Source organism: Ammospiza nelsoni, chromosome Z (genome assembly GCF_027579445.1).
Source record: "Ammospiza nelsoni isolate bAmmNel1 chromosome Z, bAmmNel1.pri, whole genome shotgun sequence".
Classification (NCBI taxonomy): domain Eukaryota; kingdom Metazoa; phylum Chordata; class Aves; order Passeriformes; family Passerellidae; genus Ammospiza; species Ammospiza nelsoni.
In genome coordinates, this window is record NC_080669.1 from 25330672 (window position 1) to 25355696 (window position 25025).

The 25025-nt window shown below is 44.1% G+C and overlaps 1 protein-coding gene across 3 annotated transcripts in view; it reads right to left on the minus strand.

The window, feature by feature from the left end:
• Positions 1-17646, minus strand: part of NRG1 (neuregulin 1) — a 179061-nt gene extending 161415 nt beyond the window's left edge. For all 3 annotated transcript variants that reach the window (XM_059492730.1, XM_059492729.1, XM_059492731.1), the window contains exon 1: positions 17477-17646. In XM_059492730.1, coding sequence (XP_059348713.1) covers positions 17477-17627 — 151 coding nt within the window. In that variant the 5' untranslated portion in view covers positions 17628-17646. The remainder of the gene's footprint in view (positions 1-17476) is intronic.
• Positions 17647-25025: the final 7379 nt, after the last annotated feature.

Sequence of the window (25025 nt, forward strand, 5' to 3'; positions counted from 1 at the left end):
CTGAGTCCCCCTTCTGGCTGCAAAGGGAATTCTATGTAGGAAGTAACCAAGCTGGACACCATTACTGTTAGGGGAAATGGAAACAATCAATAGAGCAAAATTCTTTGTAGATGATAAGCATTCTGTTTTCAGAGTATTAACTGATTCATAATCTGTATCTGGCTACTGAAAGATGTCATAAAACCCAATGGCTGAAAAACATGATAAAAAACCCCAGCAGTACAATTACACTGAAAGTCTACCATATTTTTCCATTTTAATCAGTGTTTCTGGAAAGAATTTAGGGCACGCTTTGAACTTTGCAAGACGGTATTCCCAGGTCTGATCTTTTTACATACTGCTTTTTCCAGGAGCTTCATGAATTTCCAGTAGTAAACTAACAGATCAAGGATTGAGGGAAAGCAGCATCAAATTAGTGTTTTCATGAAGCCCATAGAACAATATTTGCAATGGAGGAAGTGAGCACACACTGTGTGTTCAGGGATTCTCAGCAACAACTCTGACACGAGTTGAGAGAGAACAGAAGAGGACCTAAATCCAGGAAATCACCAACAAAGTGATTGTCTCGTCTGGCAGTGCAAGGCACCTCCATCTGTAGCCTCTGCAGGCCCATCCAGGGTAGACTGAACATGCACCAAACACTGAATGCAGTCATGGAAGCCAAGGTTTCCATACTGAGAAAGGCAAATAGCTCCAGAGCCAGGTACCCTCTTTCTCACAATATTTTCATCCTAGCCTTTCCCAGTAGATTAAAAAAAAAAAAAAGTTTTAAATTGAATTCCTTAATATTATCAGTGCTCAGGGGATGGCATTGGTTTTGACAGTACTGAGATGTTTGACAGCTGTTTATCCTCTTGACTTGTTTCCCCAATCAAAACATTCTTTAAGTAATCAGAGGAAGCACTGAATTTAAACAAGAGGTTTTAAACATCTTTTTCTTTTCTTATACATCATTCTTTCTCCAGAAAGAAGGAAAAAAAAAGAAAATTTGTCACTGGCTTCTAACTCTTATGACACCCTTATTCATAATTAAGCATAGACCTTAATTTCAATTTGATAACTCAGTTTCCCAAGTTCTGAGGATATTCTATGTCTACAAGAACAATATAAATTCTTACAGTTTTGATTTTAGGTAACAAAATAATATGTTATCTAATGTATTAGTTGTCTTACTGATTATTCTGCAGAGTGATAGATAAAGATCAAAATACAGAAAAAGACAAGGACTTGGCATTAGGGGAAACTAACAGACCCCTAGTGAGAGAGGAGAAAAGCAGAAATTTTATTAAAAAATGTTTTGAATTCAGACTCAACAGGATCACTAAACAAGCAAGTACTAGGAGTGACTTTATGAGTTACATTTGAGTAAATGGTCATCACATCCCAAAAAAGTCACCTCAGTTTTAGGCACAAATTGAGAGAGAAAAATACTTCCTTTTTTTCCTGTTTTAGCTCTTGTTCAGCAATTTCACTGTGACTTGGTCATCACGTGGAATTAGATGAAAAACAGTGCAAAAACTTTTCTGCAATCACCAAAACAGATAAGCCTAACAATCAAAAAAGATCTCAGGCAAATCTCTACACATTTGACTTTCCATGTGGGGAAGCTAGTTAGTAGGATGGGATGTGAATTCACAGAACTCTGGTCATTTTACACTCAGCCACCCCAGGCATTGAATTAATATTGACTGACGTGGCTTAACTGTTAAACTGTAGTATCATGTTAGAAACCACTGACATGAATGGTCCTTCACCCCTAATACAGAGTCCAAGTGAATCAGAGAAAGGTACAGAGGGTCCTTCACATCATCATGCAGGCACTCTGCCTAGCAGAATGCTTGTACTGCACCCCTTCTTATGAGGTGTGATGTGAAATACTGTAAAACTGGATGTCTAGGCAGGGAGTTGTCCATCAGGGCTAACATTCAAGAAAATCACTCTAAGGCAGGCACGTGGGATGTGGGAGGGCAATAGAGCTCAGGAAGAAAAGGCATTCCCCTTAATAGAAGTCACAGTAGACTTTTGATGGAATAGCTGCTCGGGGACTGTTTGGAGTAGGAACAGAAAAAAAGGGAGAAAAATGCAACAAAACCTCAAAATCAGCACTGTTTTCTCCCCAAGCCCCAAGATTCATTTCTATGCAGACCCAAACCCCATATCCAGACATGACAAATGCTGTGTAATGTGACCACTCCTCTCTCCCACATATCCCAGGTATCCTGGGCAAAACAGCGCAACACTGGTGCAGCTGGGTGAGGACTCAATTTCTGGCCATTTTCCATGCAAACTGTTACCTGATCTCCAGCAATGTTTTTGTACAACCTGTCTTAAAGCGCTTCTCTTCCACTCGTCTCAGTACACTCTGTGGTGAGGGGTCCAAACAAGTCCTTTTGTACCCCAAGTGCCCGCAAGATGCATGAATGTGGTCAGTGCAGACTGGTGGATATAGAAGTAAGGGCAGGCAGGGGACGTGTGTAAGGAACTACTAAGGATTTACCGAAGGCATGCATTTTTCTTGGATTGGTTAAATCCAAGAAAACATTGAAGTGAAAATGGCTCTTCCAAATTTGTGTGGCTTTGGTATAAGTCACTCAGAATGATTCATCTCTAAAATGGAGCCTCCACTCCTGGCCTTCCCACAGTTAAACTCATTCACTTCAAATGTTAATACTTTGAGTGCCTTGCCTGGACCATCTGTAGGACTGATCACCTGGAGGGTCTGTGCAAAGCAACCATTTGGCCCCAAACAAAGTTTAGCTGACTAATTTACTCTTATAGACAAGCAATTGTTTTGGCATAAAAGCCTGATCAGCTAAATCCTATCCCTCTCTTAAATGCTTATTCAAAGTTCTGCTCTGGCCCATGACATAACTCAAGGGTTCTGGCTCCCAGATCTAAAATAATTAGTCTGGGGAAATTAAACTGTGCTCTCTGCACACCTGTGGCTGGCTGGGCTCCCCTGCCTGACAGCAGTGCCTCTCCCACACCAACACAGGCCGGCTGTGAGCACAGCTCCCACGGCTGCCGTGCCCAGGATCCCCCATCACAGGAACCCGTCAGGAAGAGCCACGCTGCTCCTCATGACACCGAATGGAACCACTGGTTTGGCAAAGAAGCTGCTCACGAGGGTCTCTGCTTAGAAGATTTATATTTTAAACAGGCAACAGCTAATATCAAGGGGGAACAGATACATTACCAGCAAGTCATTTCCAAGCAGCTAATAACTGTTTCCTTACCCACCAGATCCTAGGATGCATTTTCAGGTTTAAACATAACATATACATTGTAAATAGCGGAAACATCTGGGGTTTATTATAACACCACTTTGCTAGCCTTGGGCATTGTACAACTCCCTCAGGCCACGGTTCACCCTTGACCTGCCAAAGACGATTACTGTACTCAAGCAACTTCCCCTGCTCCACAGCTGCTTGCCTGCCCCTCCCCTCTGTCAATACTCACCACCACTATCATTACAGCTACCATCCCAGGACAGCCAGTCAGAAACTTGGGTTGCCACGGTCACTGCATGGCAACAGCGTGGCTAAGCAGGCGAGGAGAAGATGATGAGGGTGGTCAGTGAAGTCACTCTGCTGGCTAACCCCAGGGGAAGTAGGGCTGCCCAACACCATCTGTATCGACAGCCTTTTTTCCTCTCCCACAAGGCCACCTTCCTTCTCTGTTCCACTCATTCCACCCTTGTTGTGGGTTCGGTCACATCTCAGTTTCCCCCCTTTCCCAACTTCCAGTCTCCCACTGAGCCAAAAATGACCATGTGCTTCTCCCCTGCTCTTCCTCCAGCCTTATCTCCCAGACACATCGTGCTCCCCAAGTTCTCTGCCCTCACTCTCCTCCCTCCTTTTTACGTCTCCACTGAGGACCTCTTATTCACTCATTTCCCCACTGCTCAATGTCCAGCCCCACAAATCCCAGCCCTGTCCCTTATTTTCCTACAATTTACCTGTTCCTTTGAATATGGTCCCAACATGACCTCTCCCTGGTCACACCTCTCCCTGGGAAACATCCCATATGCAATACCACAGCAACACTGCAGACTGGGCATCTGGTTTCCCCTGGCTAGAGCTAGAAACTTTTCTAGAAACTAGGGCTCATCAGCAAGGGGAAGGCATTTTAGGGCCGTTGGTGCAAGGGCAGACTGCAAAACTTTTGCTGAACTAATGCAAAGTGTGAATCTAAAGTACTTCCATTACACTTAGGTGAGAACACACCTTCAGAAAAATGTCACCTTAATTCTTTCTGCTTTATAGCTAAAAATAATAAAAAACCACAAATGATGATCCAATATGACTTAATGTATGCACTTTAAAGCTCATTTGGATGAGCTTTCCACGTGCCCCTGTATAAGCAGACCACTGACCACAGACTCTTCCCTTCCAAGCCGTTTTTGCCTGCATTCGATTCTCCCTGATGAATGCCTGAACAAGTGGGTAGAGTGGCAGCACTCAGTGGTTCTGTTTAGAAACACAGCAGCAATAAAATACAACCTCAGTTCCAGAAGTGCTCTCTACTGCAGAGCAGACCCAGCAGCCTCACAGCCAATCCATGACCAGCTGCACCCCTGTTTACAGCACACAGGAGAGTAATGCCCTTTCATAGCAACCTTCTGGTATAAGAAGCCTCCCTGAGAGGTAACAAGCATTCCAGCAACAGTACATACATTTGCAGAGTGGTACAAAGGCTCTCTGCCACCCCATCTTGAGCAAAGCCTACTGACTGATGCTATACCCATCCTGAACTCCTGAGAGTTCACATGCTAGTTACGGGAGCATTTCCTCTCCCCATTCTCTGCAACACAGAGGTAAATTTATGAAAATAAGCATCAGAAATTTAAGGTTTTATTACTCAGTAGTCTGGTAAAATCCTATTTCTTAGGAAAAATTATATGTAGCATTGTCTTACTATTTTTTTATTTCTTAATTTGTTAAGTTCAATCTACTGATCAATTTAAACATCATCCTAGAATTATGCTATAGTAAAACAAATGCACATTTAGAGAATAAGTGGAATTGATTATCTTCTGGAATAAAAGGCCTTACTAAATGACGTATTTAAATACAACCCCTCAATCCCTCACTGAAGAAGCACCTGGTAATTCACTTTTTGGATCAAATTGCAACTCCACAAAAACTTTATGACCTCATGTGGTCTTTCCACCCCCACATTCCTACCTAGAAACATTATATACAGTATGCTCCAGGCAAGAACTGAGCTAGAAATGTGGATGGTGGTTCTGGGGAAAGAGATATAGCAGACACAGGGCAGAAGCCCAGCACTGAGAACATGATAAACAGACAACTGCTTAGGGAAGATGCCCTGTAGACTCATTCCTGGTCAAGTGATTATCCTCCCCTCTTGTTTGAAAAACCCTCCACACCCAATAATTTCCCTTGTCAAGCAGGCCTACATCACTTCATCCTGAAGCATATTTTGTTATTTATAAAAATAACCATTTTGATCAGACAAAAAGCTAAACTATCCCACCTTCAGCTACAGCTGATTATGAGTGACAGGGGAAAAAAACCCCAGCAATCACTGGCTGTGATGCTCTTGGACATAGTAAAGCCCTACAGGTCAGCAAGCTGCAGTGGAAGCAGGTGAGATGCTTGGGAGCCTTTTTGGTGTGATGTAGATTCAAAAGCTGCCGCTTGTTCCTCTGGTGCTCTCTTGGCGGTGGACAGAAACCTCAACAGGCTCATAGGCAGGACATAGGTCTGGTGTCGTGGGGCTTTCCACTGTCATTCGTGACGCCAGCCCTTGAGCAGACTGGACAGACATGTGCCCTGTTGATGGTCAGGAGGAGATGTGCAAACACTGTGAGGGTAATCCTGTCTTGTGCTTTTTATCTTATCTACTCCCCGGTGTAGAGTCAGCAGTCACCATGGTTTTCTGCATGGAAATAGCCTCACAAACTAATTCCAGTTCTAAAAACCTCAAGTTGTTCCTTATCCCTCAACTCCAAAGTGATTTATAGCTCTTATTTGTACCTGGAGTCCTTGGCATTGATATGAAATGAACTAAGCTTTGCCATGAAACTGATAGCAAGAAACATCATGAAATTTGCCATAAAACAAAGCGATTCTGAGACTGCTTGGTATTTCTATAATCTGTTAAGGAAGCTGTTTACTAACTGCAGCTTTAAAAAAAAAAACAAAGTGAACTCACTACTTTGGACATTTCTACATTTCCCTGATGACCCATGGTGAGATTTTCTGGTTTTCCATGAAAAGTTGTTTCCCTGCATTATCAAAAGAAGATGCATCTTTTGCTCTCTATCACATTAATACAGAATTAAAAGGGTTACTTAGGAAAATACACTGCCTTCTCACAGAGGCTTTCAGTTCTATTCTTTAAGGACAGCAGTGTTTTCCAAATTTGTGCCATCTGGCTGTCAGCATATTTCACAGGACCGCTCCCCAAGGAGGTCTTTTCAGGAGCTCCATAATTTTTATGGAACCATGAGTTAAAAATGTCTTAGAAAATAAGTCTTTTCTTGACACTTCTCCAGTGGATAAATTCTGTGTTGCAATATAGCTCTAGGAGGTCTTGAAATTCAAATAAGCTCCTCTCTTGCTGCATTTCTGATGGACTGGAGTGCATGTGTATGCACAACTCCACATATATGTTTACACTAATATTGCTCTAACACGACTCTGGGAAAACAAAAAAGAGCTGGCCTTCTCTTTATGAAAGCTAAATATTTTAGAATAGAATGAGTAAAAGCTATCACCTTGCTGTTATAAAGAGGGTAAGATGAAAAAGATGCCAAAACAATCCCAAATGTACAGGTACCTGATTCCACACATCAGATGAGTTAACAGCAAATATTAGACGTAACAGCAAACCTCAACAGTAAACATTAGATGTTCAATTTAATCATCTTTCTCTGCCTGTTACCTCTTGGCCAGCAGACACGACACAGTGCATTATATAAACTTCTTCCATAAATGGTTCTTGTGGGTCCTTTCATTATTCTCAGTTTAAATAACTTGCAGTGTGACCAAAGAACACCTAGGATGGCCTGCTTAGAGTTTAAGATATATGGTTATCTGTGTAGGGCAAGAGAAGGGAAAACCTACACCTAGGCACACAGCCCCAGCTAGTTTAATTTGCCTTAGGAAAGTGCTTAAGCTTTAGTGTGCAAATACTTCCAGTGATGTTCAAGGAGTTTAAATGCATTCCTTAAAGGTCAAATTGTGTTTGTAAGTAAGATGGAAGATAATTTTCCTTTCAGGGTTTAGGTGTGGACACAACAGACGGATACACAAACATGGTGACCTCAAAACTGTGACCTTCATCACAGACTTAAGGGGTAAAAAAGCCATGAGCAAATCAATGACAGGATACCATCTGTAGCAAAATCACCTGTGCAGTTGAGAGGGAACATCAGGCAGAGCAGTGGACACCATCTCTCCTACCCATTAAATGTCCTCCTGCCATTTCATCTCATTTTCATGCTGATTCCCTCTTGTCAGTGCCATGGAGATACCTTCCCACAAGCTCACTGTGGCAGCAATCGCTCAGCACAACTTGCCACTGGAACAAGTCTGACCTTGACATCAAAATGGAAACAGACACGAATAACTCAAACTAAAGATCTATATAGCTCTTTTACACAGAAAAAGAGCTATATAGACCTAGCAGCTTACTTCAGCAGCTACTTCAGCAGCTACTTCAATGGCACTTGCATACAAAGTAAACCTGAGGAAAAATTATGGGAGCCTAGAGTGAACCATGAGAAGCATTTAAAAATCCAACTTGGGACTAAAGGACTAAGCAATCCTCATCCACCTTTGGTGCCCTGGGAATCTGTCTTTGCACCTCCCCTCAAGAGGAAGCAATGTCACTGACAGCAGCTGTGCAATCAATTCCATACCTTCAAAACAAAATGCCTAGATGAAGCTACTTCTCTCTCAACATCTCTTAGAAGTTATATCCCTTCCCTTGGTCTTTTCTTGTGGACTGAAGCGACAATCTCTCAACAACAAGCTCTGCCTTCATCCTGCTGTACAAGACGAAGGTACAACTCTTACTGCAGCCAAAGAATTGGTTCCCCTCATGCAATCTGCCTAGAAACTGGATTGTTCCATGCCTGAAACTGGCTGGATCATTGCTATCAGCTTATAAGAAGCAGGTGCGAGCTGGAGAAGGGATAAGAGAAGCTGGCAAATTTGGGGATGGAAGCAAGAACACTGACTGCTGAGACCAGCGGGTTCTGTTATCTAAGGAACTGACACAAGCCTCAAGAGAGACCTTGCAGCTATAATGAGGGATGATGGTAGGATGGTCCCTACACAGAGGCTTCTCCCCCAGGTGAGGTGGTCTTCACTCTATGTGTGAGGACAGAGTGGACAGATCTTCACTCACAGATGGGAAAAAAACCCAAGGCATATCAATGCCAAACAACCCAGGAATGTAGCTGAGTTAACAGGACAGTTATTTATTTTAAGTCCCTCTCTCTGACCTTGTTTGAAAAATCTTCCTGCTCTTGCTTCAGTTTGTTGTTATTGCTCTGAAATAGTTTTCCAATTTCTGACCTTGCTGGCACTTCATAACACCAGGAAAACCTGTGCTTAACATCAGTTTCAATCTGGTTGATAATAAATCTCTTTTTTTCCACAGTTCATCTTATCATCCAGCACTTACACTTAGCCTTTTGTACACTTGCTGTACCTTCTCACATGCCATGAGCAACATGCTTAAGTAAAACTTGCATTTAAATCAAAATGTACCAAGATAAAAAAGATTGTGCTAGGACTGCTGGAATCTAAAACACTAAGTCTGGCTCAGAACATCTGCCAGACTAGAAGCTTGTAACAGAAAAAAAATCTCACACACTGATTTCTGCATTCATCCCATACCTTTTGGTTGAACTATAGCCCATCTTTCAAAAATTATGCCAATCTTCATCTCAGATGCTGTGAGGGACGGAAATCCTTCACCTGCCCAGGCAAGCTCTTTCACTGCACAACTGCCTTGACTTTTTAAAGCACTAGCAGCTGCATTAGTCCTCCAGAGCTTGTCAGAGAACACACTCTTTATGGGGCAGTTTCTACTTCTGCATTTCCAGTCTACTCTTTCCAAGAATAGGGTCAACTAGCAGCTACCATGTTTTCAGGTTTGTTTTTCAAAGGCTTAGCTAACTTGTCCTAATGGGACTTCTCTTGAGATGATCAGATGATGATGCCCCAAAGCGGGCATGGATCACTGCAGAATGGGCAGAAACAAGAAGGAGGCACTGGCTGCCCTGGAACACCAGTTTTTGCAGGTCAGATTGTTCCCACTGGAACGGGGAAGTTCTGCATGGGAGGTTTCTCTTTCATTCTTGCAAAGGTACATACTGTCCTTGGAAGCAGCCTGCTGGAAAACTTTTAATAAAACCTTTTCTCTGAGGGTTTCTCACTCAGGGAGAGTCCTGCCAGTGACTCTCCCTGAACCTGCAGGTCTGGCACAACGGCACAGCTGACATCTTCTCTGATGCCCTTCATCCCCTATTCACCCTGTAGAAATAGCTCCTACCATAGGGCTGCACAGCTCCACTGGGACAGCAATGTGCCTGCTACCTAAAAAGACCCCTCCTCTTCCTATGTCTCCTGCAGCAGACATATCAACTATGCACAGCGTCCTCCAGAAAACTTGTTTTCACAAAGAGAAAGGAATCTTTTTGACAATTAAAAAAAAAAAAAAAAAGGGCAGGTGACAGGTTTGTGGTACACATATTTTATGGCCATGTGCTAGAAACCATGGTGGATAGAAGGGAGAGGTTAGACTGAGAGCCAGGAGACTGTGGTTTCTGTGATCAGACTGATCTGTTGTGATCCCAGGCAACAGGAGCTTCTTCCACACAGGGTGGTTTGAGGACAGAGATTTCAGCTAGACCTCAATGACTGTGATGACACAAACATTACCAGTTTATTTGGTGCAATTCAAGAGGACATGCAAAAATATATTCACAGAATAAAAGGGCCACCCATTCCAAACATAGTACAATAACTTGGAGCAGTTTTCAGTGCTGTTTTGTATACAGGTGCAATATGGCATTAATATGGCATTACAGGGGCAAATTATGGCCCCTTTTTCTCTCTTCTAAGTCCAATGGACTTCCCCAAAGGAAAACTGAATAGACTGTAACTGCAGAAGCCAACAGTCACACTAAAATATCACACCAACATGAGCTCACACGCATATACACACACAAATACATGCAAATTGGATTTATAATTTAACTCTTCCGGCAGTAATGGCAGTGATAACAAGCCCTATCTATCACCTCCACAACTGGATGTTACTAGGGACTCTGTTTAGCCACCTTAAGTATGCATTCATGCCTTGGTAACTGCCTTCAAAGGGATTAACCATTAGCCATAGGACATGGCATGGGGTTGACTCAAGGGTGAAATGGAAGCTGTTAATGCAGGAGAAAGGCATCGAGCAAAGCTCAGCCTGAGTCCATGACTGAATGCCAAGCCCAAACTCCCTGATCTGGATTCCCTCTGCTTACAGAGGTGGAAGGACAATCAGCTCATAAAACCTGAGGAAGAGATGCACCGAGCGAATGAGTAAAGGCTCCCAAGTGAACAGTCACAAGTGGATTAACATCTCCCTCTTCCTCCCTGGGCTGTAAAGCCTGTGGACTTGGTTGTCAGAGCTAGGATTCAAAAGGCCCACAGTGAACAAACTACATAACATGGTCAATTTCTCCCCAAATCTAATGCTCCCACAGAAAATTACACAACCAGAAACACAAAACCAGACACAAGTAGTATTCTACTTCACAAGTCCATAAATGAAAAACTAGCAGTTACTCCAGACAGGAGGTTACATTAAAGACCTCTATCAGTCCCTTATGAAATATCTTAGTCTACTTTCCTTTCATTGTTTTTTTTTTTCTTCATTAACAGAAATAGAGCACATGGGATAGGCAAGATGAAGAGGGAAAAAAAGAAGGAAAAGGATGGAGAAATAATAGAGAATAAAGAAAGATGGGAAAAGAAAGGAGGGAGAAAGAAAAGTATGGAAGAAGGACAAAAAGGGATGCATAAAAAAACAGCAGAACAGATGGATGGAAAGGAGAGGGGAAGAAAGAAGGGAAAGAGAGAAAGGACAAAGAAAGGGAAGAAGAGGGATAGAGGAAGTGTGGTAGGAAAGGAAGAAGATAATGAACAAGAAGCAGACCATTCCTGTGACCTCACACTAGGTGACTTCATGGTCATATTGCACGAAATCAGAGCAGAGTGTTTTTCAGGACCCAAGTCTCCCTCCCTCACAGCTTCTCTACCTGTTTACTGCACATCCACTGACCTTCAACACAACACAACACAACACAACACAACACAACACAACACAACACAACACAACACAACACCGCAGGCTGAAGAAGGCCCGCTCGGAGCACCCCCCCGGCGCTGGCGGCGCCCCTCAGGGCCCGAGGGCCGCGGTCGGTGCGGCCGGGCTCCGCCGCCGCGGGCAGAGCGCTCCCGCCGCGCCCCCTGGCGGCCGCCGCGGGCACCACAGCCCAACCCCCGGGCAGCCCGCTCCCGCCTTCCCCGCAGGCCACCGGCCGCTCTTCTCCCCCTTCACTGCTAGTTCGATTGTTTTCTTTATTTCTAAAGCAGCACGTCCATAGACGCCTCCGCACCGCAATCCGTCTCTTCTCTCGGCCGCGCTGTCCCTGCGGCGCCGCTGCCGCCGCAACCCCGGCTCCGGCACCGTAACTCTCCCGATGCAAGCCTGCCACTGTGGACTTTGCAGACCTGCAACAGGACCCCCTCCCGCGCCAAGCCCAGGGCTCCGGGCACCTGAGGTAGCAACTGAGGGTTAACTCAACCACCTCAAGCACACTCGAGCAGCACTTTGCACAACTAGAATGACTCATACAAAATACTGACACTTGGTTTGTTTTCTTGTATCATAACGGAACACGATAAACTATCAGTACTGTTAAAGGCACATTCACTCTTGTTACTTTGGAATGTTAGCAAAACACTGATTTGGTAAGAATTCATAGCATTTCCAGATCCTGACACCCTGAGACACAATTGTTCTCCACTGTTTTGCTTGTGGTTACAACCACCTGCCTCAAAGGGCTATCACATGCTTGTAGATAGATTGAAAGAGGGGAGGTAGGGAAAGGGAGATGCTTGGAAGAAAGTTTTCCACAGCTCTGCATTTAACTGGCCTTACTTTAAGAACAACAAATTGCCGCTTCGGTGCCTAAAGTCGAATGTGTTGTCAAAGATCCTCTATGGCAAGGCATTCACAAACCAGGCACCCAAAAAGTTTTTTGTGAAAACTAAGTGACTCTGATTCAGTAGAGAAGATGAAAAATGAGCTGCCCCAAATAGAGAGTGCTATACAGAGAACTATTCTGAAATATCAGCTGCATAGGATCTTTTTTCTTTTTTTCACTTATGAGTGCTCTTTCAAACTGCCTCCTTCAACCTTTTCCCCCTCCTTCTGCAGTTACTGCCTTTCCAGAAATCTGAGAAGCCCCCAACTACAAACAGACAAGCTTAGATTTAAGAGTTAGCTCACAAGCTTTGCCAGAGGTTAAAGTTTTTAAATCCATGCATATCTTAGCAGGCTTTGGCATTTCTACATGAAAGATAAAAATTTTGTCCAGCCTTCCCCAGCCATCAATATTTGCACAAAGCTCAGAACAGTTTCTGGAATTATTTCACAGGGGAATGTCTTTCTATACACATGCAGTATTTACTGGACAACGGTACTGGTATGTTCTCACCATTCTGTTTGCGTTCCCATGGCTGCAGTCAAGTAGTACTTCTAGTGTTAATTCAAAAAAGTTTGAATGGTGACTAATCTCGTTTATTCAAAAAAAAACATGAATGCACTCGCATGCTTTTTAAAGGATTCACTCTCAAAATTACTCTGAAGATTGTGTGGAATGTTTGGAGAATGCAGGCATTGCACACAGGTAGAGAGGCTTTCCTCACAGAAAAATGTACAAGCATACCGCAGCACATAAATATTTTGGATTGGAAACACCAAAAGAAATTGTCACTCCTTCTAAGCAATAGTTTATCTCTAGAAGTGGACTGGTTTTGTCAGAAATCACGGTTCCGTTCCATCTCCCAGACTCTAGTCTTCAATCCATGATGAAACAGTGATCAGTCTTCTGATATCTCTTTATGAATACTGAATATCAATTTAAATTTAGCAACTGTCAGACTGAGCTCTAATCCTCCCAGTCAAGCTCTCACCTGCAGCTTGGTCTTTAATATGATAAAAACCATTTCTTCCTCTGGCAACCAAGCCTGCTTCCAGGATACGGTCAAACACTCTGCTCAGCCACACTCATCTCATCTGAACTTCGTGCTGCTTACTCTGTCAAGCAGTATTCAGGCTCTGGCATTTTATCTAATTCTAAATTAAACCCACCAGGAGATACTTATTTTCTATATCAATGACCACAGTCTCTCTACTTTGGGCTCTGTTAGTGCAGATATGTTCAGAACAATGCTACTGAGGTCACTTCACTGAAATGGTAATTGAAGACCCATTTGATGGTCTTTCTTCTCTCTGTTTTGGCACCAGATGCTTGTGAAGCCTTGCTCTTCGTACCACTAGAGAGTAGCTGACAAAACCCTGGGCCAGAGTTTGCAGCACTACCAAGTCTTCACACACATCAAGGTGTTTTCCTCAGAAAGGCTTCACTTCTTCTCACACTTTGTCCTTTCAAGCCCAGCAACCTCACCCTGGTCTTCTCTGCTGAGCAGAACCACCTGAAAACTTACATTCCCCAAGCTGTCTGGAAAGAGCAAAGGGGCTGGGCTGATGTGCTGGTACCCCACCTTGCTGACACAAACACAGCTTCCACAGGGTGATTTTTCCAGGGCTGACCCCTCTCTCTCAGCACACAAGCCCCACGTTATGCAGTCCAGCACTAAAGCTGGGTACGCAGAAGGCTGGGCTGACACAGGGACAAGGGCCTATTTCCAGCCCCTGTGCTCCTGCTCTAACAGCACCTTAAATCAGGAGCAGTGCCTATGTGAGGGGCAGGTCTGGGGACCTTGGATGCCCAACCTCAGCCTTCCTGCACAAGCTTTCTCTGCCCAGGCTGGAGGCACTTTCTGTGCGCTGGCAATGCTCTAGGAAGCCCTGCTGGCAGATTTGTGGAGCTGGTCTGCACACTCACTTGGCAGGGCAGTTCACTGACATAACTTGGAGAAAAGCTGTAACCCTCTGTCCATTTATAACATTTATAACACTCTCTTCTTCAGTCTTCCATGCTTTGCATTTATCATGGTCCACAGTGCCCTGCTAAAGGAAGCCACAGTCACTCTGGTCTTGACACAAGCCAGACACTATCAGTTTATTCAAGAGCACTTGTAGCAAAGGTGAGCATACCTCCTTAAACTCTCTCTCTCTCTTTTTTTTTTTTTTTTTTTCTCTCTCCAATAACTAACTTTCTTGTCCAATAGTAGCTTTGGAGTTTCTGGGTAAGTTATGACAGAATAGGAAAGATTTTCTTATACCCTTTCTTCCCAATTAACAAAGCTGATTCTCAATCCATTGAGAAATTACCAAAACTTCCGGACCCAGGATTCAAGTGCATATGATATACTTTGACAGCCAGAAGCAAACTAAGTTGCAAGGAGCTTTGGTCAGAAAAAACTGCGCTAAGCAAAAAGCTGAACACCTCCTAAGATTTCTGTGCTAGTGCCAGATCTTAAAACTGAGGACTATCTGCAAGCCACTGCTCTTCAGGAAAACCCTAAGTGGATGAAAACTCTGTGTAGACAAGAACACAACAGAGAAGATGATAATTCCTGACATAATTCAACTAAAGAAAGCAGGTAACTAAAAGAAAAACTGTTTCATAACCTCTCTGCACATCCTAAATATACCAAATGACAACAGGTACGGTTGCAAACCTATATTAGCAAAAAGGAAAACTGCAGTCCTGTCAAAGTGAGAAGGCCTTCATAGAGTGCCCAGTCAATACTGTTAATCAATATGAGTAGACGAGTAATTAATTCAAGGTCTAATATGCTTGAACAGAGGGAATAAAAGCCCATGGCTTGAAATGCAAAATTGCTCTCTTGTTACTTTTTGCTTTAATCACTCTTTCTGCTCTTTCTCTTCTAAGTATCATTTCTAGTTCTAAATGCCCCTCCAACCAGGTAATACCCCTAAGTAACAGATTAGATAAAATCTGTACGACATTGCCAGTGTGACATTAACTGATTCAGAGTAAAATTTACAATCATGCATTATGCTGTATTTCATTTTCCCATTAGAGAGACTACATGGGTTAGCTACACATGTGAACAATCCTGCCACATACACTCATCTTGGAAGGAATGGGATTTTTATTACATAAGATAGAAGAATGTTCAGTTCTTGCCCACACAGGAAACTTTTGACTAGTAATGTCAGGTATGGATGAAGGCGGTACTCCTTCATACCTATAAAAACATACTGGTGCTTTGGAGACCTGAGGTAAGCACTTGCCAGAAAAGTGGTTCATTTCTGGTTCAAACACTGACATATTTTGGCTTAGTAAAGACTTAGCCTTCTGGAGTTTTAGCAAAGCCTTAGGAGCTGGCATGATCTGAGACCTGCCCTGATGAATCTCAATCTACATTTGCTACCCTTCATATTTGCAGGTAAAATACTCACCATGGCAGACATAATCAGACTGAGAATTAACCACACTTAAATACCTAAACTTAAGGTGCTATTTACCTACATGGATTTTTCTGCTCTTCTAGCTCCCTTCTACAGAGAAAGAACACCATCTTCCCAAAAATCTCTGCCTAGTTTAGAAGCTGACTTGGTTGGATTACTCAAAAAAATGCCCTCTGGTTCACAGCTCCTTTCATTACTCCCTCAGCACCCCGCTCCACTGCAAAAGGAAAACTGCACAACAGGACAAAGAAATATCTCCTACACGAATGGGATGGGATGCTATAAAACTCTGAGGTGCACAGTGAGAAAACGTGTGTCTCCTTGACAGATCTTTCCTATCACAAATTGTCCAACTTGTCACTGTCTTCCTGTTTTCTGTCAGCCACAAAAACAAACAAAAAGCCTTGCAAACACTTCAAACAGCCCAGCTGTCACAGATAAGTTTGCCAGAGGTTTTAATGTTTTAATGCCAGAGGTGGTTAGTTTTAGCAGGAGATGCTTACACAGTGTAACAGCATTATAAAATCTGTGAAAGAGAAAAAGAAGGCCAAAAGAAGTGTTTGTCTCTATCTTCGCATAACAATGGAAACCTCCTGTGCTGCACCTGAAACTTGTTTACAGCCACTGCTGAGCAGAAGCTGGGGGAGCTGCATCTCCAAACAACCTAGAGAAGAGGACGCAGTGGGCAGCGCTAGTTTGTAAAAATTAGTAGCCTAAAGGGATATCTGCTGCTGTTGAATCACACATATCCTCCCTGATGGCTGATGACTGAAGTCAAGGGCAGCACTATGTTGGCCATGATACACTGAGCAAAATTAATGTATGTATATTTAGAAAGTTTTACCCTACTGGGCTTTATGTTAATTTGTCTGTTGGGACAGGAAAACAACACAAAGGGGGAAAAAATACACAACCAAACAAAAAACCTAAAACCAAACCACAGGCAATTGACTGCTTTTCCCATGCTTCTTTCAAAACAATTTCTCACAAAACCCCAAAGAATTCAAAAGCAGCTATACATTGCTGTTGCAAAAATCTAGAAGTATCCATAGATAGTGCCAGGCTTTCTGATAAACTAGGTGGCATAACACAAGGTCTCTATGAAAACCATCATGCACTCATATGTATTTGTACTCTGCACTAGGAGTGGAGCTTTGGCTGACAGAGACAAGTAACTACGGCGGGTGGGGCAGCACTCTCACCTGAGACCACTCTTTTGGGTGCTGCTTCTGGACACCTATTGAGGAGGACAAGGGTATCACTGGCATGAATTCTTGTGCCTAATACTGAGAAGGCACGAGAGGAACAACACGTGCTGCTAAGTGAGCGAAATGTCCTCTCTGATCATCCCTGAGTAAATAGATGCAAGTTTAGACAAAATACCCCATATGAAAGTTGGCCATCTGTTCAACTACGCTAAGTGATTTCTGGGGAAAGGAAGGGACAGAAAACGTGTTTTGTAACAGGAGAGATAGCCTCACGCCCTCCAAAAAATGGAGGGAGGGGGGCAAAAATATGAAGAAAGCAACAGCTGACCGAGAGCCTCTCTGGAGTTCGGGGCCAGCGGGAGGGAAATAGGGCAGCAGACCGAACCGTGGTCGGACAGCCGAGGGGCTCCCGGCAACGCCGCCGCCTCCGCCGCTCCGGGAGCTCTGCGAGCAGCCGCGGCGGGGCGCGGAGGTTCCGCCGAGCCGGGCAGGCTCGGGTTAGCTGAACAATTGTTCAGCTGCCGCTGCCTGCGGATCCGCGGCCGCGGAAAGGGCGCGGAAGGTCCGCGCGAGGCAGCCCCCGCACCTGCCGACGGGCTTACCTGCGGCGGAGCCGGGCGCCTCGCCCTCCTCCGGCGGAGCGGGCTTCTTGCCGGGCCCCTTGCCTTTCCTGCCCTTCCTGCCGTTGCCGGCTTTTTTCTTCTCGGCCATCCCGGCTCCGGCCGGCACCGCGCTCCCCGCTGCCGCCGCCATCCCCGCGGTCACCCCCTCTGCCGCCGCCGCCGCCGCTGTCGGCTCCCGGAGCGCCCGAGGCTCCAGCATCGCTCTTGCCTGCCGCTGGGACTTGCAGCCGCGAGTTCCTTGGAAGTTTTCGGAAACTCCTCTTCGGGCCTTTTTTTTTTTTCCTTCACCCCCCTCCCTCCTTCTCCACCCCCTTTTTTTTTTTTTTCCTCCCCCCGCTTTCCTTTCTTCACTACTACTACTAACAAACTCCAGCCCACAAACACACCCCTCGGCACACGCCTCGCTAACGCCCGCCCCGGGCACCTCTCGCTCGCTCTCGGGAGGAGCCTGCACGGCCCCCAGGGTGCGGGGCGGCCCGGCCCGGCCCCAGCCCCGGGGAGGGCGCAGGCACCGCGGCCCCGGCGGGGCGGGGCGGGCAGGGGCCGGGCAGGGCAGCACGGGGCGGTGTCGCCGCCGGAGCCGCCCCGCCGGCCGGCGCTGCCCGGGGCGCGCCGAGGGGGCGAGGCCGGGGCCGGCCCCCCGGTCAGGGTGGCCCCGGCGCGGGGTCGCAGAGAGCGTGAGGCGGGTGCGGTGTGCATCAGGGTACTGACATGCTGCCGCTCAGGCACCTGCTTAAACTGAGGCTTCCGCTTAACCTGCGAGCTTACCGGCAGTGCCGCCTCCGCCCCGGCGGCGGGGATGCTCAAGGGATGGAGGGTCTGCGAAAATAGCGTGCGCTCCCGCACCTGGCGATTTGCAAGGAGGTCCTGTCCCGGGGAGGTCTCACTGTTCTCAGTGTGCCTCCCTTTCTGCTTTGGTACCTTCTCACGGGGCTGGTCCCGGAATCACCAGTTCTCACAGCCAACAGTTGGTCAGGTAAAGCCTTGGTGCAGTCCGCAGACGAAACTGCACCCAATACAGCCATACCCAAGACTACTGTGAAGCCGCTGATAACAGTGTAAAGGCACCAAACTGAATTCCACCATCAGCTGGAAAACTTCAGGACTCTGTATATAATTGTTCAGCTAACCTGAACCATAGTCCCTGATGGTGGAGATAACAGTTACCTATAGGACTTGCACTTACACATTATTGGGTGGAAAACAGAATTCTCAGAAGTTATAGAAAAGATCAATACAAAGTACTTGAAGTCTCACAATGGAGGGTCTTTCCTGGAAAAGTCATGCAATGTGGAAAAGCAGACTGAGTCATAATCTAAAACTAGGTTTGCTGCTTCACAGCCTCTGGTGATTCCTCCTCTTGAGGAGAGTTGTGCATGTGCCTTGGACATCAAACAATGACCATCATGCACAAAAGGTGCTTTAAAATTCTTCTTCGGTATTCTTGGACTGAAGACATTAAAAAGATCTTCCCAAATCAGGCCTAAAAAAGACAAAACACTGAAACCCTATATATACTGAGTTCCTCATCTTGGCTGAAATTTTTGAACCCAGTTTTTTCAACATACTCTCCTGGTGTGAGAAGGTTTTGAAGAAGCAGTGACTAGCCAGCATTTTGGTTTTTCAGCATTTGTACTTTGAAACAAACAGAAAAAAGCCCAATGTTGGTCTAAGTCCTTATCTGTTTGGTAAAAGAAGAGCAGCAAACAACATTGACTGCAAAACATCAAGGCAAAAAAATTATACCTCCTAAGTGGCCTGGTGATACAACTTTAGTGAAAAATCAAATCAAGATGGGACGGGGAGTAAGGGGAGAAGACATGCATACGATTCTTAACACGAAAAGTTACAGATGCATTTGTGTCACATTTTGGGTTTCTTGACAGAGAGCGTTACGATATCCTTCCTCAAGTGTGCTGAAATGAAGTTGGGGCAATAAGCTCCAGGCCGGGCGGGGAGGAAAAGCAAGCCGCACGGAGGAACAGCTGAAGATGGGGAGATAGCACTGGCGGCAGTAGCTCGGTTTTTCCTTAAGGGGTCACTACTTAGCAAGGAGGGAGCCTGCAGCGAAATGGAAGAGACTGTTGGCTAACGAAGTGTACTTTTAAATATTCTCCAAATAACCTGGTTTTCTGTACTCTGAAAAATCTAAATACTCAAGCATTATCTTCAGGCTGTGTTCATCAGTATTAAATCGTCATTCCAGGGAGTTATCAGCACTGAGGCACCATGAGCAAGACACAGGTTGCACCCCCACAAAAGATGCTGGTTTTGACGGCGAGATGCTGTGGAGAGACTCCAGCAGCCCAAGAATGCATTCAAACTGACAGGCTAAAAATGAAACTCCAGACGAATTCCTGCACCTTGTCTTTCAGAAGAGGGAAATTTCTCAGAAAAACATACCAGAATTTCTGTTCCAGAAATAAGCCTATTATTCCGAGAAGAAAGATCGTAATTCATTTTATACAATGTGTCATAGATCCACTGCGGAAGGGTGTGATTTACTTCTGTATACACCAATGCCAAAAAAGGTGGTGTTCTTACACAGGTGAGTCTGCTTCTCTTTCTCTGCTGTTGCCATCTGTGAGATGCTTGAGCAGAGTGGGTAGCAGCTGATCTAACACCACGTTAATGCAGCCATTCTAACCCCCTCAGTGGCAGAACTCTACAAAACAGCTAGCTTAGAGATCAGTCAGAAAATGCCCAGTGTACATCAATCTTCTGAGCTAGTACAGCTCAGTCCAACCTACTCTAGTATTTCCAAATCTTGAAATACTTTACCTTTTCCTACAGCTAAGGGCCACTTTGGACTTCTTGAACTAGAGAGATGGGACCATTTACATAATTTCAGTGGAAGGGAACCTAGCTCAGACGTGTTGCATAATCTCACAAAAATTGCACCGTTACTTTCAGAACAGCAGTCAAACATTCATGTGCATCAGTTCAGAATAGGACAGGTAAAAAGGAGTGCTGCCTGTCACCAATACACAGGTAGAGACTGTGTATGGAGTTTTACATCTCTTTCCTATTTCCATGTCAACTTCTTCAGTACAAAAATTAAGCTCTGCCTATTCCTAGGCTCATCTCATTGTTGTTAGTCTGGCTCTTCTGGACCTCTGCACTATGTGAACTTGCTTATTTGCTTGTGAAGTGAATGCAGAATGCTGTTAAGTCTAATATTTCACTCATATATACATCTCTGCAAACTGTAATGCAAGCTGGACAAGACAGATGAGTAAACAAAAATAAACAAAGCATGCTCCAGAGTAACAAACAGTTGAATATAATTTTAACAATCTGATTTTCTTTTGTTTCTAAGTCCATTTTTACAAATACGCTGACTGTAAAAGAGACCTAATTACAAATACTTTGGAATTCCAATGTATTACCAAGAGAGAAAAAAATTGTTTAAGACCTTTTTTTTCTGCATAGAATATGTACTCATTCAAAAAAATCACTTCCTAAATTGATAATTAAGTTCATGGTTTAATCCTGTTCTTATTCTTCTCTCAACTGAGGACTGGCATTTTCTTTTTCTTCATATTGTGCTCCTTAAAACCCATGAAGATGAGTAGAAAACTATTTGCATGAACTTCAAAACTGCCTGTTGCCCTCCACTGGTGGCTAGAAAACAGTAAGAACTGTCATCCTAAACAGACTGAAACGGGAACGATGTATTGTAAACATAACTGTGAATGAAACACATTCTTATCTTAAGTTTGACTTGAAATTTTGTCAGCAACTAAGCACCAGGTCTTTGACATCAACTCAGCTGAGTCAGGACAACAGTACCTTTTGTTCTACTGACATTTTGAAGATGCAAATCTTGATTACACAGAAGTGTCCTAGCAGTGGTTTAAAGGTCAAGGCAACATCTTTGGCAACAGCAGCAACTGTGACAGGTGATGACGTCTCATTAACGTCTCTTTTCAGGAAATGGCACATTTCGGAGTTGTTTGAACATGTATCTGTATATATCTTACTATAAAACAAGACCTGCCTCCAATTTGCCAACAAATCTTACCGACTCAATTTGTGAAACTTCAGGAGACTTTCACAGCAAAAGAAATGGGTACTTTAACATCTAATATTTCAGAACATTTTATGTCATTCAGTTCCCATGATAAATATATGCACACACACACACACACACACACACAGTGGTAGCCCCATTAATGTGTGAGACATTGATGCTGTTTGGTGTGGGCTGAATGTCTCTACAGACTACAACACTCCTGAAATACATCATTAGTTATAACCCAGGATATGGCCTCTGAAAATACCTAAGCAAAAAGGCATGGAAGGTGAAAATCTATTAATAGGAATAATTTGGCTTTCCCTGTTTGAATCCAAACTATTCCAGCTCTGGCAGTGAGGACTGCTCTGAAGATTGACAGCTCTCTCACTTCACTGATGTGACTCCACTGACTCATGTTTAGTCCAGACATTTTGTTCTCATGGAAGTAAATCCAAATTAATTTTTTAAATGTTTATTAAAGCTTCATTCAATTTGTGTGTGGGTATTCTAATTCAAGACTTTAAAAAATATGAAATTAGGTTCAGATCAATTCACTTGGTAAGGTAAAGAAGACCAATCACATTAAAAGAACCTTTGATTAAAAATGCTGAAACAGAGCTTTAATGTGGTTTAACAAATTCACATTAAAGGCATAGCTGTTTTGGATCCAGACTGATTTCCTTCTCTGTGGGCAAGAGTTTAGTGGCCAAGCATGATAATCCCCATTGTCCCAGTGCACGTGTGAGGGACCAAAAGGTCTTCCAAGTTAGACTGGCACACTGACTGGCATAAATCCGTGGTGAATTTGTACCCCGACAAAATCAGCCCCCAAATCTCAGAATGAATGTTGGTCCCAGCCCCTTCCCAGCCTGCTCTCTCATGGTCAGCGGTCTTGGAGTGTGCTCAGCCCAGTGGGGCTGGAAATGCTGTTCTGTCTGTGGGCCATCATGTCACACAGGTATGCTTTGTGTTGTCTTAACACCATGACTTCAGGGGAGTTCTGGCTTCTCTGATTTCCTGCAAGCCGCCTCTTCTGCAACCACAAGCTGGCCTGTCCTGCAGTAAGCTGGCTGAGAGAGCACAGGCACCAGCATGCATCCCTGCCATATTGCAGGAGCAAAATTTCTGCTCCTGGCAGGGTGCAATTTACTGAAGCATGTTTTTATCCCAGTGTCCCTGTTGAAATCAGTTGGCTGAGGGGTCTCCAAGGCTCCACTTTGTGCTACCTTTCCTCCACAGGCTCTGTGAAGAAAACAACTTCCTTTTGGAACCAGTCAGTGCAATACAACGCACTCTGGAGCATGTTCTGCCCACAGCATCATCCAAGGTGTTTACAGGAATCTCTATGAGATTATCTCAGTGGTATGCAATCTCCACCATATATCATCTTCAAAGTAACCCTGTGGGAGTGTGGCAAAGCTGCTGGCTTCTTTCCTTACAGAAGGGGAACAGGACTTAAAGAGTATTTAGACCAAGCAAAAAGCTCTCTGCTTCGGAGCTCCAAGCTCGTCATAGTCTGGTCATCAACACAGTCTCTTGAGTCAGGCACACAGGCTTCACATTCATCACCTGAGGAGTGTTCAGTGTCTGAGGGTGGGAATCACAACTGCCATGGCTGCTAAGCAAGAAACTAACAAAGTGTTAACAATAAAACAGGATTTTTCACTGAAGGTTTGGAGGCTTTCAGCTCCCTGTGGCAATGAGGTGCCTTCACAGCCCCAAAATGAAACAAAAACACCAGAGAAAGAGAAGATACTATTTGTAAAGGTTAACAAGGGACTGCTTTCCTCTTGCATGTGCTTACAGTTCAGTGGTGGCAAATGCCCTCTCCCCAAGGATTAGAAACCTGACCTCAATTTTTTCATGTGCCTGAAGAGATGCGAGTGTACATGTCTCATCTCTCAGGAGACCGTCAGGCTCTTAGGAAGCTTTGCCAGAAATTTTGGACTGGTAAAATACTTCGGAGAGCAGGAACTGGAATTGAAACCACCCTTTCTTTCACATAAGTTCTCAGACCAGTGCCATGCTTTCTCTTTTTGTCCCAGTACAGGATTGGACAACTTAGACTAGACTGACTAAGGATATTCTCTTGTTTAAACATACCAACAAATCTAGCACTATAGACCACACATGCAGATATACATTTCTTGTATGTATTTCACTGAGAGCTCAGCTAAAAGTCCTGCAGTTAAATGCAGGAATTGTTTGGATCCATTCCGTCATTAATATACAAAATGAAGGATGAGACTTCCCCTATGTACATACCTACTCACACACACTTGCTCCCAGCTACTGCAGAACTGCCCTGATTCAACTGGAGTTTCAACATTTTTGCTCATGAAAATCAGTTAGATGACCAGCTGTAAACAAAAATATATTGCTTATGGGGAGAGGGCTCTCTGTGTGGGCTTTATTTTCCCCATAACTCTTCTTACTTAAATCCCAAGCAAAAATTAATAAATAGAGTATTAGGGAGGATGTACAGTCACTGCAGTTTTGTTTTAAGATTTTTCATCCAGCAAGAAAATTAGGATGTGTCTAATCAAAGCCTGAAACTGTGGTAAGATTCCCTGCTGTGTCTTATCTATGTAAGAAATTTATATCGATAGCTAGCAAATCTTGACTCTTTGAAGCTCAGGCTTCAAAAAGTCATGTGATTAATTGCAGCATCCCTGGTAAAATCAATGGTTTATCAGGCATTATATCAGGCACAAGAGTATTTCTATAACAACTCCTTTGCTTAAAGCCAGAAACACACTTAGGTACCTTTTATAAATGGGATTTGGGAGAAATTGTTCGTTCAGAAAGTTTTCATGCCTTTTCCTTTCTAAATAAGTAGAACTTTGGGTAAAGTGTGTCTGATATGCCGTTCCTCCTATCAAAGTTTCTCAGCTGCAACCTTTACTGAGAATTTTCTATGAGCAATATGTTGTTTTCACTGAGTTGTTTCAGAAAGTTGCATTCATTTCCCATCACATCCAAGCAAAAGATAATTTTGGTAGACTTGCCTTAAAAAGAGAAATATGGTGTGCAGGGGTATCATTTCATGCTGTGAAATAAGGATTGAAGTGAAAGGTTAAATAGGAAACTAGTCAAGTGGTAAATTAAAGCCCAGGGAAATCCAGTTATTTCAAGCCTCAAAAAATAATGTTTTGAAATTGTGTTTAACACAGTGCACTGGTGGGTAGGGTGGAGGTGGGGTTTACCTGCAGACAGGCCAGTGCAAAACTGTGTATTTGTCTGTTTTGAACCCTGCCAAACATAGCAGGCAGGGAAGATGAGGGGGAGAGCAGTGGGCGGAGGGAGAAATGGACCCCAAATACATCTAGGGACTCAGTAGTTATCCCAAGAACAGAGCACTAGGCTGAAATATGGGAGTTGGGGGCACAAATCCAGAAAATTGCTCTCTACATGCCTAGTTCTTGTAATCTCCTTTAGGAGCCTGCTCCTGGCCAGTATTAGAAAATGGATATTAAGCTGGATGGGACTTTAGTTTGACCTTATATGACC